This window comes from Podarcis raffonei, chromosome 7 (assembly GCF_027172205.1).
Source record: "Podarcis raffonei isolate rPodRaf1 chromosome 7, rPodRaf1.pri, whole genome shotgun sequence".
Classification (NCBI taxonomy): domain Eukaryota; kingdom Metazoa; phylum Chordata; class Lepidosauria; order Squamata; family Lacertidae; genus Podarcis; species Podarcis raffonei.
This window is the reverse complement of record NC_070608.1, coordinates 30075363-30093186: the sequence shown is the minus strand read 5'-3', so window position 1 is coordinate 30093186 and position 17824 is coordinate 30075363. Positions and strand designations below refer to the sequence as shown.

Below are 17824 nucleotides of genomic sequence, written 5' to 3'. Positions count from 1 at the left end.
AGAATCCTCTCACATGAAACAGTGCAGAGAGCTGGAAAAGCCCGTCTTAGAGGTCTTGCAGATAATTACAAAGAAGTGAGTGTGAGAGAGGTCCTAAGACAGACAGAGACAGAGCGCACGATGCAACTCCAGGAAACTGCTCTAATCCCGGGAGTGACAGGCTGGCATTGTTACCATTCCATCAGAGGGTTGTTGTGCTCTTCTTCTTCTTCTTCTTGCGTTAGTACAGATTCACCCTGTACACATCTCCATATCAAAACAGGACAGGTTAGAACACAAGCAAGTTACAACTTCCTGGTCCATCTTACCATGTTGGCTTTGGTGTTGTTGTTGTTGTTGTTTAGTCGTTTCCGACTCTTTGTGACCCCATGGACCAGAGTACACCAGGCACTCCTGTCTTCCACTGCCTCCCACAGTTTGGTCAAACTCATGCTGGTAGCTTCGAGAACACTGTCCAACCATCTCGTCCTCTGTCATCCCCTTCTCCTTGTGCCCTCAATCTTTCCCAACATCAGGGGGTAGTATCCCCAATTTCCCACTAGGTGTGTAGCTAAATGATGAATGAGAGCAACCTGCAAGTGTGGAAACATCTCAATGTAACCTACTACAGTGTAGTTTTCAGTATAATCCCTCAATGTTATTGTCATAACATGGGAAGTCCTGCAGAAAAATTAAGGCAAAGGAGGTCTGCAATTGCAAGTAGCAACATTTTCAGAGTTATATTCCAAACTAAAGAAAGCCTTCACTCCTGCTTTTGGGCATACTAGCAACTACCATGTACCAAATACTGTACAAGTTTCAGTATGGATCCCACTTTGGCGCTTGAGAAAGTCACCTCATACACAACCCACTTCATCTTCAAAACCAAAGTCCATCTCAGTAAATCCAAGGCTTTGTCTGGATTAGTCTTTGGGCAATTTATTTGCAGATGGAAACATCAAGGGTCCCTGGTAAGTCATCTGCAAAATTCCAGCAGAGAGTTTTAAAAACAGATTGAAGTTTTTATTTTATGCTCAGTTGACACCTATGGTACATCCCTTCCTAAAGAATCGGGACTAGTAGTAAAAAGCAGAGCCCTAGTAAAGTTATTTCCTGGCAGAAAGCTAGACCCATTGGTCACAAAACTATCCACCCCACCCCCCGCCAATGCCTAGATGCTATATTTGAGAAATGCAGCAATTTTTAACAGTGACAGTTGTGAAGCAGGCCAAAGGCTTTGGGAGCAACAGCATCTTCCTCAGGACAACTCAGAGAACTGCTTCCCATCAAAAGAGCCCTGAATCTTTCTGAAGCAGCCCAATTCAGTTCAGGATTCAACTGCTTCTCAAGAGCAAGAAGGGGAAGGTGCTCATTTTACAGCACTAGAAATGCAGGTTTGCATCGTCTTCCTCTAAGTGCTCAAAAGACTAGCTTTTCCTGATATTCTGCTCTTGCCAGACAGTTATACCTAGGGGCTTGCTCAGATTATACTCTCCCCACTAGAACATACAAACATCTGAGACAGCAGCAGAGGCACAGTGACTCCACACTCAGTGGAATGTGAGATCTTCCTTCTTCCAAAAGTCCTCTATGTCTTTTGGGGGGAAACAGGATGAACAAAAGGATAACTAGAATAAGTCAACATCCTGGATCAAGTCAAGGTGTATATGAACAGGAACAGCCAGCGATTGTGGAGGTTGTGCTACGGGAACTGTTAATGTGTTTAAAAGCGGATTCTTGCCTTTGAAGTGACTGCTATTTTTAAAAGCAGGTAGCATTATAAACTTGTTTTAGCTTAAACATCACAAAGCTGGCCTCTGTGTCCATCTGGCAGCCAGCCTCGAAACTAGAAGCATCATTCTTACATAAACTGCATCTTACAGCTCTGACGTCTCTGTTCCAATTTGTTTTAGAGGCTGAAATGGAATAGAAAGGAGAGAGGCTGGGACACTCCATACTATTGTGGGGGGGAGTGTTCAGATAAAAAAATATATATTTAAGAGGATTTTATCTAGTAGAGGATTATCTTCTACAAAGGGCTATAAAAGTTTGATTCTGAAATGTCATTTTCAAGTAGCTTGGAGACTGTATTACTTGAGAAAAGGAATTGATTTTAATATTTTAAGTGTTACAAGTAAAGAAATAAAACTAGATTATGAAAGACATGATCTTGGCATCCCTTGCTTTCATTAAAGATTTGAAGGAACATTTCCTATTTTGTGTGCTTAACTACAGCCCTAGGAATGGCATTAAAACCCATTTATTTCACTCCGAGGAACCGGTAAAAACCAGGAAGAGTCTGGTAACATTATTATGGACCAGGCCTTTAGTTAGAGTGAAGAAACAGCACAGAAGTTTTGAATATAGCAACTGAGGAATAAAGCTCCAGCTGTGACGGTCATCATCATTTGCAAGGACTCCTTTTAGAAAACAAGGTATACTTTGACAACCAAGCCAAAAATATCAGTCGCCCAAACCCCTTTCCACATTCCCAGTCTTATGCTATGCCTCTGTGAACAGAATCGTAGCCTTGCAACACTGGGTCATGGCACAAGCTGAGGAACTCCCAAGCAATAAACAATCACCTATCCTTCCCTCTAAATTTTGGAACTGCACAACTGCCAAGGTGATCTCTGTCCACTTCAGTTCCAAGGATGTGCAGAAGGATGCAGCATATCCACCATGGAGAATCCAGCAAGACAAAGCGTGAAAACCTGCTTAGGGTGCAACTACAACCAGCCTTTCAAGACCAGGAAAAAAGTCAATAGCTCCGATATCAAAATCAATTTAATATGTTTTCCAACACTGTTTTCAAATAGTGATAGAAGGTTGTGAGAAACGTTTCAAAGGTTTGAAGATTTTTCCTGTACAACTTATGAATGCCTGCAGCTGTTTCAGTGATTTATTCTCAGTTGTCTTATGTTTTATTTTTAATGTATCTATCCATTTACAAATTTATAAACTTCAATGGGTGTTTTTTGAAGTGGTGCGTAACAGAAATTTCAGAAAACAGAATACAGTATGTACTTGGCAATTTAAAAGCACATTTTAAGAATATCAGATTACACAAATTCAGTATATATGGCTAAATACTTATTTATACAGTACTTAAGACAGCACAGTAACGTTTTTATAAGCCAGAAAAAGAACCCTGGTTATGAAATGGTACAGAAATACTGTATAACACTGTAAATTTGGGGTGATTATAAACCGAACCTCAATGCCCATTTCCTAGACTACTTTTCCACCTTTAGTCCGCTCAATCTAAGCAAGACAAATACAGAGTTAGCTACATGCATGTACATCCATTTTGTATTTCTGAGTTTTGGAAAGAGAAGTGATCCCAGTTTGGAGTGGGGAGTATGCTGCCATTTGGCTGCCTATAAGCTTCTGCAAGACTCCAGCGTCCTAAATCTTTTGTGCCCATTGCGTAACTGTAAAGAAGCAATATTTCCTGAATACTGGAAGATGCAGCTAAATACCAGTTACCTTTGGGCTATATAATGTGATGCAGCAGTTCTACCATGGGAAAGCACTAATAGATTCTGAACAACTGTGAGCAAGTTAACACTCCTTTCACTTTGCTCCCCCTCCCAAGTAAGACTAGAGTGACTGGATCCTGTTTTCACCCACGGCATAAGGTTTCGGTTTCCAAAAATGGAGTCTCTATACAACAAAATAGTGCTGTGTAATGGTAGTTATTTATATTGCCCTCTTATCTGAGGGACGGAAGGTCAACGTAAAAATGACTCAATATGTAAAATCTCATTGGTAGCCAAAATCAGGGAGGAAATGCCCTATCAAGGTGCAGTTAAATGTGTGCATGCAGAACATGTAATTGGCCCATTTGTCAATAATCAAAGAGAAATCTTCTACCATCTCCTAAACATGGCATGCTATGCAGATGCTACTTCCACCCACGCTCTTCCACAGGTAAGTTAGGCATAATTGTGCAAATATTTGTCCACCTGAACGCGAAAGCCAGTTCCATGGGGTGGGGCTATCAGACAGTGGGTTTTTTTAATTGCAAACAAGGGTTGCACAACCACACCTCGTAGCTTTCTTGGCTGATCTTTCAGTTCAGAAGCTTAGAAGTATCCACAAGTTGCCCAGAAAGCTAGTTTTTCAGGAAGAAAGAATTGCAAGGTAGCTTATCTGCAGATATCACAAAAGTTCATGGTTTCCCCCTCATTAAAGAACACAGCTGCCAAGTTTCCATCTCACTTCTACCAGAGGAACTCTAGAACTAGTCTTAAGAATCTAGTGCCTTTCTAAAATATGCAAGCTTTTAAAGCAATTTTACCCAGCAAATGGCTTCCTATATTGACGTTTCTATTGTTTATTCAAGACCACATAAACAATCACCAATATTTATTAAGATGTCTTTAGCAAACATCCACTTACACAGAAATTGCACAAACATAATTTTCTACAAACTTAAAACACTTGAGTGTAAGCATTCTACACGTTCTGCATTTTTATACAGAATACCATACAGCCATATAAATAAAGTAAGAGAGCTCCCCCTACTGGCATTCTGTTGTGTCTGTATACTTTGGGGGGGGGGTTGGATGAATATTTACATGGAAAACTGCATACAAAAAATCGTGCACCAAAACAAACATATATACAAAGCTACTCAGATTTCTAGACTTGTGTCTATTCAACCCTTGTTTTCCACACTAGTTTTATTTGCTAGTTTACAAGGACATGGATACGGCAAAACAAATTTTAACTTAATGCAGCGTTATCTCTACAAGCTTTTGGGGGGGGGATCCTACTTCCCACAGCAGCCAACAGCTGCCTCCAGTCTGCAAATGATACTTGTGTTTTCTTTGTACAAAAATGAGTAAGATGGGATAACATAAAGACAATAATTTTGCCGCAACAGGCAGTGAGACAACTTGAGTTTCTGGTGGGAGACAAACTGCAGCAGAATGGAAACACCGCTGTATGTAATGAATGCAGGGCAGAATGGGAAGCAAGGCCTTCTGACAGCCCTAGTGACAGATGAGAAACAGAGAGGGGTGGCTCTTGCCCTGCTCCAAAAGCAAACAAATGGATCCCTTTGAGAAAATGTGGCCCTGGATTTCTTCGGAGGGCGGGGAGAATACCTTCTGCACTAGGTGAAATAATGCCCTTTAATGTTATTCTTCATTCTCTAGACTCAGTATGGCTTTTAACACCCCAAGATCAATAAGACTATTCAACTGTTTGTATATGTAATAAATAAATAAAATACCGAGTGCCTTTTCCTCCAAGTAGCTCAAGGTTCTCCGGCTGCCCATTTTATACTTACAACCACCATGGGAGGTAGGTTAAGGCTGAGAGATAGTAACTGACCCAAGGCCACTCAGTGAGCTCCATGGCCAAGTGTAGATTCGAACCCTGTCCATCTGAAAGTCATAATCCACTCTATGGTTAAACCACAGTGGCTCTCCTCTGCACCATGAAAAGACCAAGGTGTCACAAATTAGCCACATGCACTCATGTTCAGATAAAGCACTTCCACATGAACTATGTCATTTCTCGATCCAAGAGATACACTCCGGCCCAGGACCACTAGAATTAAATCCTTCTGACAGGAAAGCCTATGTTTTCTAGATTGCCCCATTTATATTTTGAAACAGAATGGATTTTAACGTACAGTAAGGCTGTTGCATGAAATCGAGCAAGACAGTCATGAGATACTAATCACAACTACTAAAAGCTAGTTTTGTTTCGCCAGCTGTCATGAGTCTGAAGTTAGTAACTTCCTCTGAACTGTACTTTTACGAAGCGATTCATTTCAGAATACTGTATAAAGTGTTAGAAACACGTAGCCATATAAGCTAGGCATGAAATGGAACCTGAAACCTAGGTTAGTCACCACAACGGAATGTCTATTCGCAGGGGATTGGACTAAAAATGACCCTCAGGATCCCTCCTGACACTACAATTCTGTGATTCTATGGTCTCAACTACCTTGCTTGATCTTACAACAATTCACTTGTTTCAGTAGGCAAGGAGGAGAAATGGAAAAAGTATTAACTATCGACCAAGGCAGAGGTTTCTTAATTGTGGCCTGTGAATTCCATCTAGATAGCCCATGGAAAGACGGCAACACAGTAAAATGTACCTGTACTCAGCCCTGCACTTACTTTCCTTGATGTGATGATGGAGGACTAAGATGTCCAGTCCATCATTCGTGGGGCGGCGCAGAAGCAGAAGATGTGCATCTTTTGCTGAGAGTGAGTCACCTGGCTCGATGGAGATATCCATCGCCACCCTAGCACCCAGAAATCTCCATGTAGTTGCAATTCAACCCACAGACATTAAGCAACAGGTGCGACAAGAGGAAGTTTACACATAGCATTATTGGTATTGGCTGGCTTTTGTCAGAGTTGTGAAAGAGCCCACAAAGTCCTCAGGTTTTTGCAAAGACATTAAAGCTAGACATAAGAGGTTGATTTCTACGTCAGTAAACACTGCTTTTAAAAAAAGTGTGCTTAAAGAAAGCTGTCACGAGAACAGCCTTGGCAAATCCACGTTTGCATTAACTGTACCAGGTCAAAAGGCTGGTACTGTGAAATTGGGAGCTGCAAATAGCATTGTGTTACAGATATTAAGAGTTTATTCCCAACTGATCCATGGACTTGACTCCCTGATGCTAAATTAGCTATCCTATGTACTTTAGACCATAAGGCGCATTAGAATTACTTACTGTGCTTTTAAGGTGCTGTTCTAATAAAGCAAGCATGTGTTTGGTACTCGGTGACTGCACTTTATTTTATTATTTATTTATTAGATTTATACTCCACCTTTTCCTCCAAGGAGTTGAAGGTTGTGTACAAGGTTGTCTTCCTCCCTACTCTATATTCACAACAAACCCTGTTAAGGTTGGGCTGACAGACATTGACTGGCCCAAGGTCACCTGGTAAAGCTTCTTGGCTGAGTGGGGGTTTGGGCCCTGGTCTCCCAGGTCATAATCCAACACTGACTATGACTCCACACTGGTGTTCGTGCACCCAGAACAGTATGGCAGCTTTGCATTTTAACTCGCGGTTAACAACTCACCTGGCCGTCATAGTGCACAGAATTCTATGCTGATAAGTGTATGGACCAGTAGTGTCAATCTGCTTGATAGAAGACTCTCTTTTTGGGTACTTGCCTGAAAAGAGGTCAGCAGTCTGTGTTTCTATGCTGGCTGTGGAGAAGGGCGCTTCCCCTCCTCTGTGGTCAGCTAAAACTGCATATCAATAGCTCTTGTGGGCTTGTTGTAAAAGGCTGTAATACAGTACAGTGGAACCTCTGGTTACAGACGAGATCTGTTCCAGAGGCCCGGCCGTATCCCAAAAAGTCCGTAACCAGAGGCGCCCTTCTGTGAGCATGTGCGGCACTATTGAGTGTTTCTCTGCATGTGTGCAGATCGCTTCTGCGCATGCGCGCACTGCAAAACCTGGAAGTATACACTTGCGGGTTTGCCACATTCGCAACCCGAAGATTATATATCCAGAGGGATACGTAACCCGGGGTACCACTGTACAGCACTCTTTCCTCACTAGGATGCATGAAAATGCCAAAAGTTCTTACTATAATACAAGTATCAATATTGGAAGCCCTACTTGCAAATAAAGCTTGCTCTGGCACCTATATCCAGATTAAACTATGCCTTTAATGCAATAGGATTACCAGGACACATACAAGGAAATGTGCAGTTCAAATTAATAGTAGGTGGACGTGCACTCACACCTCGGGCCACGTAAGACAAACTAAGCCCAGGGCCTGCCCATTTCGTATTTTAGAGCTGCTCAGGCACTGCAAGTCTTGTTTGCTTTTTCCACAAGTGCTTTCAGACATCCTCCCCTCTTCAGAGGGATTCTGCTCAATTTTGCTAAATCATTTGTCAAAATCAGTTGAGAATGTAAAGATACATGAGCCCCAGAAAGCAGCTACGTACTGACTTAGTCAGATTGTTGTATTCTGAAAACAACACTGTCTCAGCAGCAGAGGAAAACAAAGAGTTTCGATAGTTTGGTTTCTCCCTTGAAAACATGGGTAGTTGCCCAAACTTTATAGTTTGCTGAAACCCCAGTGGCCTCAAACAGAAACAAAAATCCTGCACTGCCCATATCCCCATTCCTAGGAATGGGAGAATAATTTGTTCATTCCCTGTTGGTAGGTCCCCTTTTCCTATCGTGCCATCCCCCCCAAAAAAAAATATTTTGTACAAAGGGTGCTCATCAATGGTTCCTCTTCATCTTCCTCTTCATCCTGGAGAAGAGTGACTAGTGGGGTGCCACAGGGTTCTGTCTTGGGCCCGGTCTTATTCAACATCTTTATCAACGACTTGGATGATGGACTCAAGGGCATCCTGATCAAATTTGCAGATGACACCAAACTGGGAGGGGTGGCTAACACCCCAGAGGACAGGATCACACTTCAAAACGACCTTGACAGATTAGAGAACTGGGCCAAAACAAACATGATGAATTTTAACAGGGAGAAATGTAAAGTATTGCACTTGGGCAAAAAAAAATGAGAGGCACAAATACAACATGGGTGACACCTGGCTTGAGAACAGTACATGCGAAAAGGATCTAGGAGTCTTGGTGGACCACAAACTTGACATGAGCCAACAGTGTGACGCGGCAGCTAAAAAAGCCAATGCAATTCTGGGCTGCATCAATAGGAGTATAGCATCTAGATCAAGGGAAGTAATAGTGCCACTGTATTCTGCTCTGGTCAGACCTCACCTGGAGTACTGTGTCCAGTTCTGGGCACCACAGTTCAAGAAGGACACTGACAAACTGGAACGTGTCCAGAGGAGGGCAACCAAAATGGTCAAAGGCCTGGAAACGATGCCTTATGAGGAAGAGCTAAGGGAGCTGGGCATGTTTAGCCTGGAGAAGAGGAGGTTAAGGGGTGATATGATAGCCATGTTCAAATATATAAAAGGATGTCACATAGAAGAGGGAGAAAGGTTGTTTTCTGCTGCTCCAGAGAAGCGGACACGGAGCAATGGATCCAAACTACAAGAAAGAAGATTCCACCTAAACATTAGGAAGAACTTCCTGACAGTAAGAGCTGTTCGACAGTGGAATTTGCTGCCAAGGAGTGTGGTGGAGTCTCCTTCTTTGGAGGTCTTTAAGCAGAGGCTTGAGAACCATATGTCAGGAGTGCTCTGATGGTGTTTCCTGCTTGGCAGGGGGTTGGACTCGATGGCCCTTGTGGTCTCTTCCAACTCTATGATTCTACAACCAATACAAAAAATTAACACATGGCCCTTTGAACAGATTTGGAATCCTTATCTAGGAATTCAGGGTCAATACTCTAGGAAGCCCATAGCTCGCACTGATAATTTGTAGGGAGACTTTGGTCTACCAATCCGATGCACTGATCTGCATCTATGCCTTTTCCTTACTCTTCCTTGTTCCTGCTGGTTTTCATGGACTGCTGTCTCATGTGCGGGGTATTGTAGAGGGGGGTACCTTGTTCCTCAAATGACGGTGCATAATTAAGGGAAAACGCAATACCAGTGGCAAGTGGGTGTTGATGTGCAAGAGGATAGCAAGTAATTATGCAGACAAAATGGCAAGTTTTAGACCAGGCTGTTACACAAGCTAAAAAAAAAAGATGACTTGCTCAATGCATATTGGCAAAGTTAGGGAAAGTATTTCCAAACTATTAAAAGTGTCAAAAGGAGTCTAAACACTCATTTGTCCTACATAAAGTTTATCTTATCTTCCACTATGCCAAAAATACTGAAGAGGCTTTGCTGGCCCCTAGCACTGGTCTTCCCACTTCAAACATATTTTTGGAACATTGTCTGAAGGTACTATAATAAACCTTAGGAAAGAGAATCAGCAATGTTATGAAACGTTTAACACTTCATTCTAACTGAAGCTCATTCAGCATGTTTGCCAAGAGTACATATAAAATTATCACTTTTGCACAATTTTCATCAGCAGAGGGGATGCACCAGGAATGACCATGTACACCCAGAGTCATTACTTATGCATGCTGAATAACTCTAGAATGTCTCTAAAGCATGGCAGAAATTACGCTGAACATTGGCCATGCCAGCTAAAGCTGATGGGAGTTGAAGCCCAACACATATTGGAAGGTCACAGATTAGTCATCCCTGAGATAGAATCATAGAACTGTAGAGTGGAAGGGACCCCAAGGGTCATCTAGTCCAACCCCCTGCAATGCAGGCATCTCAGGTAAAGCAGCAATGACAGGTGGCCATCCAAATGGCAATAATACGGTGCACAATACTTTTAATTCTAGACATGAATGTTCTAGAGCTTAACTACACATTCCTTTTAACTGTGTCACTTGAATTGGTGTCAGAATTCTTAAAAACTGAAACCAAGCACAGGGCCTTGATCCAGATTGGACCCACAGCATATGGAGAGAGATGTTCAAACATTCAACCCCTACTGTGGCCCTGAGTAAGTCTCTCCCCAGTGTCACAAATAGTAGTAGCTTTAAAAACACACAAACCTCCCATTGGTATTACTGGGAGCTTTTTATGCATTACCAACTACAAAAAAGTAAAATGTTTGCTAAAAGAGGGAAAGGAGTTTGGAGAAAAGCTGAATGAATTATCTGCATCTTTCTTCACAACAGAGGACATCGTTGCCTGAACTATCAGATGTGTCAAGAGACCATTTTTGTTCTTCAAAGATCAGCTTCTATAGCAAAGGACTAAAAAGTATTCACTGCAACACCAATTCTGTAAGAGAGATCCATGAAATTATAGGTCAGTTAGCTTAACTGGTATTAAAAACAGAATTACTAAGGATAAAGAAGAATGAATTTTGCAGAAGAACCAGCACTAATTAACTTTTCAGAGTTCTCAGAGAGTCAACAAGTATTTAGAGATGATCCAGTCAACCCTGTGTACTATAAACTGCAATCTGAACCAAACCTACCTGGGAATGATCCCCAATGAATTCAATGGGTCTTACTTCTGAGTAGGCATGGTGAGGATTGCAGTCTAAGTCTTCCAAACAAGTTTTTTATTAAGCCCCTCATCAAAGACTCACGAGTAAGCTTAGCAGTCATGGGATAAGAGGACAGGTCCTCTTATGGATGTGTAAAGAGCAGAAGGCGGAGAAGAAAAACAAATGGACAATTCTCACAACAATTTATTATTGATATGCCACCCATCTGACTGTGTAGGGATGTAAGAGGTGAGGTGCTCAATGGTTCAGTGAATCTGAACTTTTAAAACTTGTCCATAAGTTATCTAGAGCTAGAGGTGATCACTGAAGTGAGCAAGCTTCCTAATGCCAAATTGTTCAGGGTGGTTAAAACAAAGGATTGCACGAAACTCCAAAAGACACTCTCCAAACTGGGCTCTGACATCAAAATGGCAAAGATGACCCAATGTCAGCAAGTATCAGCACATTGGGACGAAAACTTTTAACTTTATAATGTTTGAATTGGGAGTCATGGCAAACTAGCCTGCAGCAGCTGTGGAAAAGGTACATTCCAGCTTAGGGATCACTGGAAAAGGGATTGAAAATAAAACTGCCAGTATCATAATGAATGTCATTTTAGAAATAGATGGTATCTCAGAAAGGTTACTGCAGAGCTGGAAAAGTTCCAGCCAAGTGTTTATGGAGCTAGAACCTCCCTATGAGAAAAGACTACAACATTTCAGGCTTTTTAAGTGTAGAGAGAAAAGGCAAGTAAGAGGGAACTGACATGCTGTTGGAGAGTGTGATGTAAATAAAGCACTGGTTTAAATATTATATTCAAAGAAATTCAAATATTTATTTAGACATTTTTATTGGAAATACTTGTAGATATTTTAAGATACAATTCAACAGCTTGTTGTTTCCCTTGCATTGCTTATATTTTAAGTGGAATTGAGAGCTGTTAACATACTAATTTTAGCATACCTCAAGAACCGGGGCACATAAATATATGTGCTTCCTAGTGCTAGTTATCTGAAGTAAAGTTACTTATAACTTCATTTGTTTATTTCACTTCTAAACCACCTTTCATTTGAAAGAATCCCAGGGCATTTAAACAATTTTAGATTCAACAAAATACCAGCCACACACTGTACTAACTAGCTTATCACAAAATGCATTTCTTAAAAATGAAATATTTTCCACAGAAATATATAGTAGTGGAAAATTCCTAGAAGTGTAAACTTTTCCACTGCCAAATTCTTCCATGGATACTTCTCTGCCATACGTCACGGGTCAACACTTGTGCCTTCTAAGTGCAATCTTCCCAATAACTTGAACATGGCCATTTTGCAAGTTATTTTCCTTGCCGTCAGTTCTGTCTGAATCCCAGCCACAGACAGAAAACTGTACTCAATTCAGCTGCTCTGCAGAAGTCAGCAGAAATAGCCCAGCTGGCATGAACTCTTCAGAAACGCTGAAACGGCATCAAAAGGACGAGGGAGCACTGCTGATATCCCCGGATCGGATTGACACTACCCTTGATAGCAGAACTGGCAGAAACAGCAATACAAATTGAAGATAAGCAGCCGAAGTAATACCCACTTTAGACCTGACCATTAGAACTGTTAGTAGCTACATCCCATGTTATGAAAAATCAAGAGTTCCTAGTAAATATTGGCAATTCAGATGTGACTGAACACATGAGGGCCAAACAAGATGTAATGTAAGAGATACACAAATAGGATTTTCTCTGTGTGTGTGCATGCGCTTTAAAGCACTAACAGTAGCCCAGAATAATTCTTGGCACTGGGGAAGGAGGTTAAACTCTTTCTTCCTACATACCATTTCCCCCAATTAAATGTGGACCCTCAGAGCTGTTTGCCCACAGGGCGAAAACCATCATCTGTAGGAGAATGGTCTACTTTGCTTACTGAGCACATAGCTTGTGGGGGAAGGGAGCTCAATTTTCACCTGGAAAATGGTAAACATCATCTGGCAGTGCTTCCCCAGTGCCATGGTCACTATCTAAATTCTTCCCTGCGCCTCCCCACTGTTATTGACCTTTTAGTAAAAGAACGGGAAACTCTAAATGTGAAACTGTCTTTTGACAACAGTTAACTTCCATGTATTGTTAGATCAGCCACTTTTGAAATTATGCGAATAGTGGTCATCTCATATGAGAAAATAAATACAGAGCAATCCTAAGCATGTTTACTTTGAGTTACACAGGACTATAGTACACGGGCGAGATTTTACGTTTCCTACACTAAAATTGCTCAGCCTTATAGATCAAGCAAATGGCACTCTGCTTGGACAACCAAATAGTCTAGTGACACAGGGCCATGCCATCCATAGCTGTTATCTCTACACGTGTGAAAAAGACCACAACCTAGGATTTGGCCTAGTCATGTGCCACAGCTAAAACAGGCAATGTAGAAAGCTTATGAGCTACATCTGACACTTTAGGCTAGGGCGGAGAATCAGATCTGGCCAGCAGGCCAGATAATTATTTTCCCCAGCCCTCACAAGCCAAGCTTTATAAATGAGCAGAGGTACCCACCTGTTAATTGCCTGATATCACAATGTCAGGTGAACTCTTGCCTGCAGGAGTTTTGGCTTTGCAAGGCTTTGCAAGGGGCCTAGTAAAACCCAACAATCAGCTGATCAGTGGTGACTGCAAACTCCATTTCAGCAAGGCCAGATTTTTACTTGCTTTACATCTGACATCATAAATGTGAGGTCCATTGTACTGGCAGGTGGCTTGCCCAAAATGGTCTGCCAGGACAAATGGGGAGGCCTGCTTTATGCAGATTATAATGCAGGGGTAGGCAACCTAAGGCCCATGGGCAACAAGCGGCCCATGGGGGTCGTTTAACCGCCCCCTGAGCCGCCCCCGAACCAAGCCACGCGCTCAGCAAGTCCCCGTGCACTGCACTAAACCAGCACAGTGAGGCACAGGGACTTACTTCCACGGAGCCGGAAATCACGTCTGCGCAGACGCTGGAAATCGCGAGTGCGCACACTCATGGGCGCAATCCGGCCCGCGGAGGGATCTCCACTGGAGTAAACTGGCCCAGACAAGGTAAACCTTGTCGACCCCTGTTATAATGTATTGACTTTCTTCTTTTCTTTTTTAAGGTTAGGGACCAGTTTTCAGGAGTTCATTGTAATGACTGAGAAAACAATGGAAGAGACAAGTAGGCAGTTTCTCATCTCACTGGTTTTGCAACTTTAGCTTTCCAGCTCTAAGACCTACTAAATTTTAAACACGTAGCAACATTGATTATTATCACGAGGGACTGTAAATGAACAAAATTTATAGTTCCATTTGGAAAACATCATTCTGGGAATTTTCTATACCACCCAAAATAACTTTCAACAGCTGTCATTTGGGACCTATAATAACCTCATAAGCTTCATCTGGGATGTTGTAACTGCTCTAGCAGCTACGCAGGCCATGCACCCTCCTAGTTCATGCTAATGTGGATCGAGCATAAACATTCCACTCAGCTGCACCAGTCCAGCTTATTAGATGCTTTTAATGTGACCCTTGGTGTTCAACTGCTCAGCTTTGCTGACTAAATATCTTTCACACATAGGCTATAAAACTAAAATCTCAGCAAGCCCCATTGAAATACCAAGTATCACAATCCGGCTCCTTAGAAATGGGCACTTCGCCACCAACTTCATTAGGAGGTCTGCATCCTGATCCATTTTAATGCATTATTCATTTCTACCCATATAAAAATAAAGCAGCTTACATTTGAAAAAAAATGAAATATAAAGAAAAGAAACACAAATGTAACAGACAATCTAAAAGGAAATTGCGAGTGTTATATAAAGTTATATAAAGCATGAAAGAGGACTGTAAGACCTTGAACTAGAGTTGTTTTGCAGTCTCACTGAATGATACTATTTCAGTGACCTTGGTGGTTAGCCATTATTTGGTTTCCGCGGCCCATGCTGAGCTTTGAAGACACTCTGAAGCAGTGATAATTTCTTGCTCTCTGGGGCTCTAATGCCTGCCATAAAGTGACGGACTACTACTTCCTTTCAGAAGATCCCAATACCTGAAACAAACCAGAGAACTTAGTGGGGCAGTCTGTCTCTCCTGCACAAACACAAAATGAGGCCCTAGCCACCTCTCTGCGATGCAGGAAGAAATCAGCGATCTCTTGCTTTGTCCTGGGCAAGCTAAGTCACATGGTCACCAGAAGATCTGTGGCTGCTGCTGGCCACACAGAGGCATTTGGCACCTGCTGTGCTAGGAGTATTTTGCCTTCTTCAGCATAGCCCACAAACAACTGCTCAAGTCAGCTGAAGCAAGTGGAAAACTTCAAAAAGGCTTTCCCAGGCATTTGCCTCTTCCTCAGTCACATACCCTAGGCTACCATTGTTACAGCAGATCCAAGGAGCACAGCCTTGGGTGTCTGAAAAGCAGGCAGATCACAAGCAAACAAAAAGACAAATGGTGTTGTGTTGCTTTCTGTTCTCAAACAGGTGTGTTGCTTTCTGTTCTCAAACAGCAATAAATGTAAATGTGCAATAAATGTACTGTAATACCCGAACATGAATAATGGTACATACTCTAAAATATCTCTCTGCTTTTCTTTTTCACTTGCACACACACACAAGACAAATTTAAAGGCTTCAGTACCCTAATGTAGGGTGCAGAACAGAAAGGGTGTGTGGTGGGCTTGCAAATGCCTAAGATGACAAATGACAGGTGGGAGAGGCAAGGAATCTAGTGTCTGCTCTGAAACATTTTGCTTTGTCCCCACACCACTTGCCTCAGGCCCTTTCAAACCACCCAACTCAAGCCTAGAAAGGAGACCCCCTTCCAGCCCATACAGGGTTAGGTACAAGTCTTCCAAGATGCCATTTCGGCATCTAGCAGCCTCCTGGAAGAAATGTACCTCTGTTCCTAGATCAGTGGCAGTGGGCCTGGGGCCCTCCAGATGAGGCTACACTAGCCCCGACCATTGGACATGCTGGTTGGGGCTGATGGGATTTCATAGAATCATAAGAGTTAGACGGGACCCTAAGGACCATCTACTCCAACCCCTTGCAATGCAATAATATGCAGTTGTCCCTTACGGGGATCGAACCTGTAACTTTGGGTGTTATCAGTGCCACGCTCTAACCAAGCTGTTCAGATAGGCAGGCCAACAACATCTGGGGTGCCCCACAACTCCCATCAGCCCCAGCCAACAAGGCCAACATCAAGGGGTGCTAGAGTGGTGTGACCCAACAACATATGGAAAGCCACAGGTCGTCGCCGTAGTCCCACTTCTGGCCTCTCTCTTCCTGCGCCCTTCTATAGCCAAGAGCCACACTGACGACGACGGCGCCACCCCCGAGATCCTAGCCCATCTTGCACCGGCAGGAAGACTCTGCTCGACAGCTGCATTCACGGAGCCATAGAAATCTCCAAGCCAGCCAGTTCCCGCCTCCGGATGCAACAAGCAGGAGGAGGGGGAAGAAGAAGCAGCCTCCGAAGGAAGCGAGCCAGATATGCACGGGGTGGCCGCTCAGCAGAAGCCGAGTGTTTCGACGGCCCCCCCCCCCCGCCCCAAGGTCCAGAGGGGCTGCGTGAGGCGAGGCGAGCTGCTGCCTTCTTCGCTCCTCTTTTCCCCGAGAGACTCTCTTCGGGCTCGTGCTGCGAGGCAGGAGAGCGAAGGGCGGAGCCGGCCCGCGGGGAGAGAGAGAGGGAGGCCTCCAGCGGAGCTGCGAAGGGGGCGGCTTGGCGGGGGGACCCCAACCCGGCCGACACGCCCACCCTCCCCCCAAAAAACAACGTGCACTTTTACACCCCCTACTTTTCCTTTTTGCACGCACGGCGAGGGCCAAGAGCAGTTGCTCGTCTCTCCCCCACGCCCACCCGGAGTTAAGCGCCGCGCCTTCCGAATAGAAAAGGGGAGCCCGCGCGCGAAAAGCGCAAAAACTGCTAGCGAGGGTGGTGGGGGCGGTTGAACGGGAAAGGGGGGGGGACGGAAAAAAGCCGGCCGGAGCGAGGCCCGAACAATGCCCGCCCCCACCCCCCGCGAAGGAGGAAGCGCCCTCTCGCTTTCCCGCTTCCCTTACCTTGCTCGCTGTTGGGGTCCATTTCGGCAGCCATCGCCCTCAGGACGCTCTCTCTCGCGGGCGCGTTTTCCTCTTCGGGGCGTGCCAAGAGGGAGCAAGCGGGGAGGAGGAGGGGAAACGTCGAGGGGACGCGCAGCAGCAGCAGAGCAGCCGGCTCGTCGCCGCCCGCCCCGTCCGACCTCCTCCACCCTTGCAGGCGCTCGGCTCCTCGCTCCGCCGCACTCGGCGCGCCCGCCCGCGTCTCATATAGGGCGGGTTCCTGTTGGCGTCCACGTCAGCCAGGCAAGCAGCCGGAGCCACCTGACCAGCGGCTCTCGCCCCGCCTGGCCCGCGCGGCGGAAAGGTGCGCGGCAGGTGTGTGGGCGGGGGCGGGGACTGGCTGCGTTTCCTTTCAGGGGGTGCCTCTCTAAGGGGTGTGCAAGAGTGACGGTGCGGGGCTCTATGTGTATGTGAGGGAGACAGAGCACACACGTGTGTGTGGACAGACATACTCCTGTGCCAAGTGGGGTTTGTCCCTAACAGGGTTCAGCCCAGAAAACTCATTTGCTGAGACACGGCATTGGAGGTGACAGCACCCCTGAGCATGCACAGAGTGCCTTCAGTCCTGACTGATAAGCAGAATCTGCTACCATCTGGGATTGGGCGCAGGGCGGCCTTTGATAATTTTCTGCTAGGATTGAATCCAGCATTTCTTTGCTTAGAAATGAGCTGCTGAACTTTCGTTTAACAATCCCACTAGCATGCTATGTATGTATTGTTGCGTGAATAAATAAATAAGATGCTGCTATCTGGAAAACACTGTTGGGGAGAACTGCCAGGAAAGCCGTTACATCTGCTGCATGCTTAGTTAT

The 17824-nt window shown here is 44.2% G+C and overlaps 1 protein-coding gene across 1 annotated transcript in view; it reads right to left on the bottom strand.

The window, feature by feature from the left end:
• TPD52 (tumor protein D52) overlaps positions 1-17295 on the bottom strand; it is a 35582-nt gene extending 18287 nt beyond the window's left edge. Inside the window, 2 exon segments of the mRNA XM_053395788.1 lie at positions 16974-17121; positions 17124-17295. Coding sequence (XP_053251763.1) covers positions 16974-17121; positions 17124-17219 — 244 coding nt within the window. The 5' untranslated portion in view covers positions 17220-17295.
• Between the last annotated feature and the right edge of the window lie 529 nt (positions 17296-17824).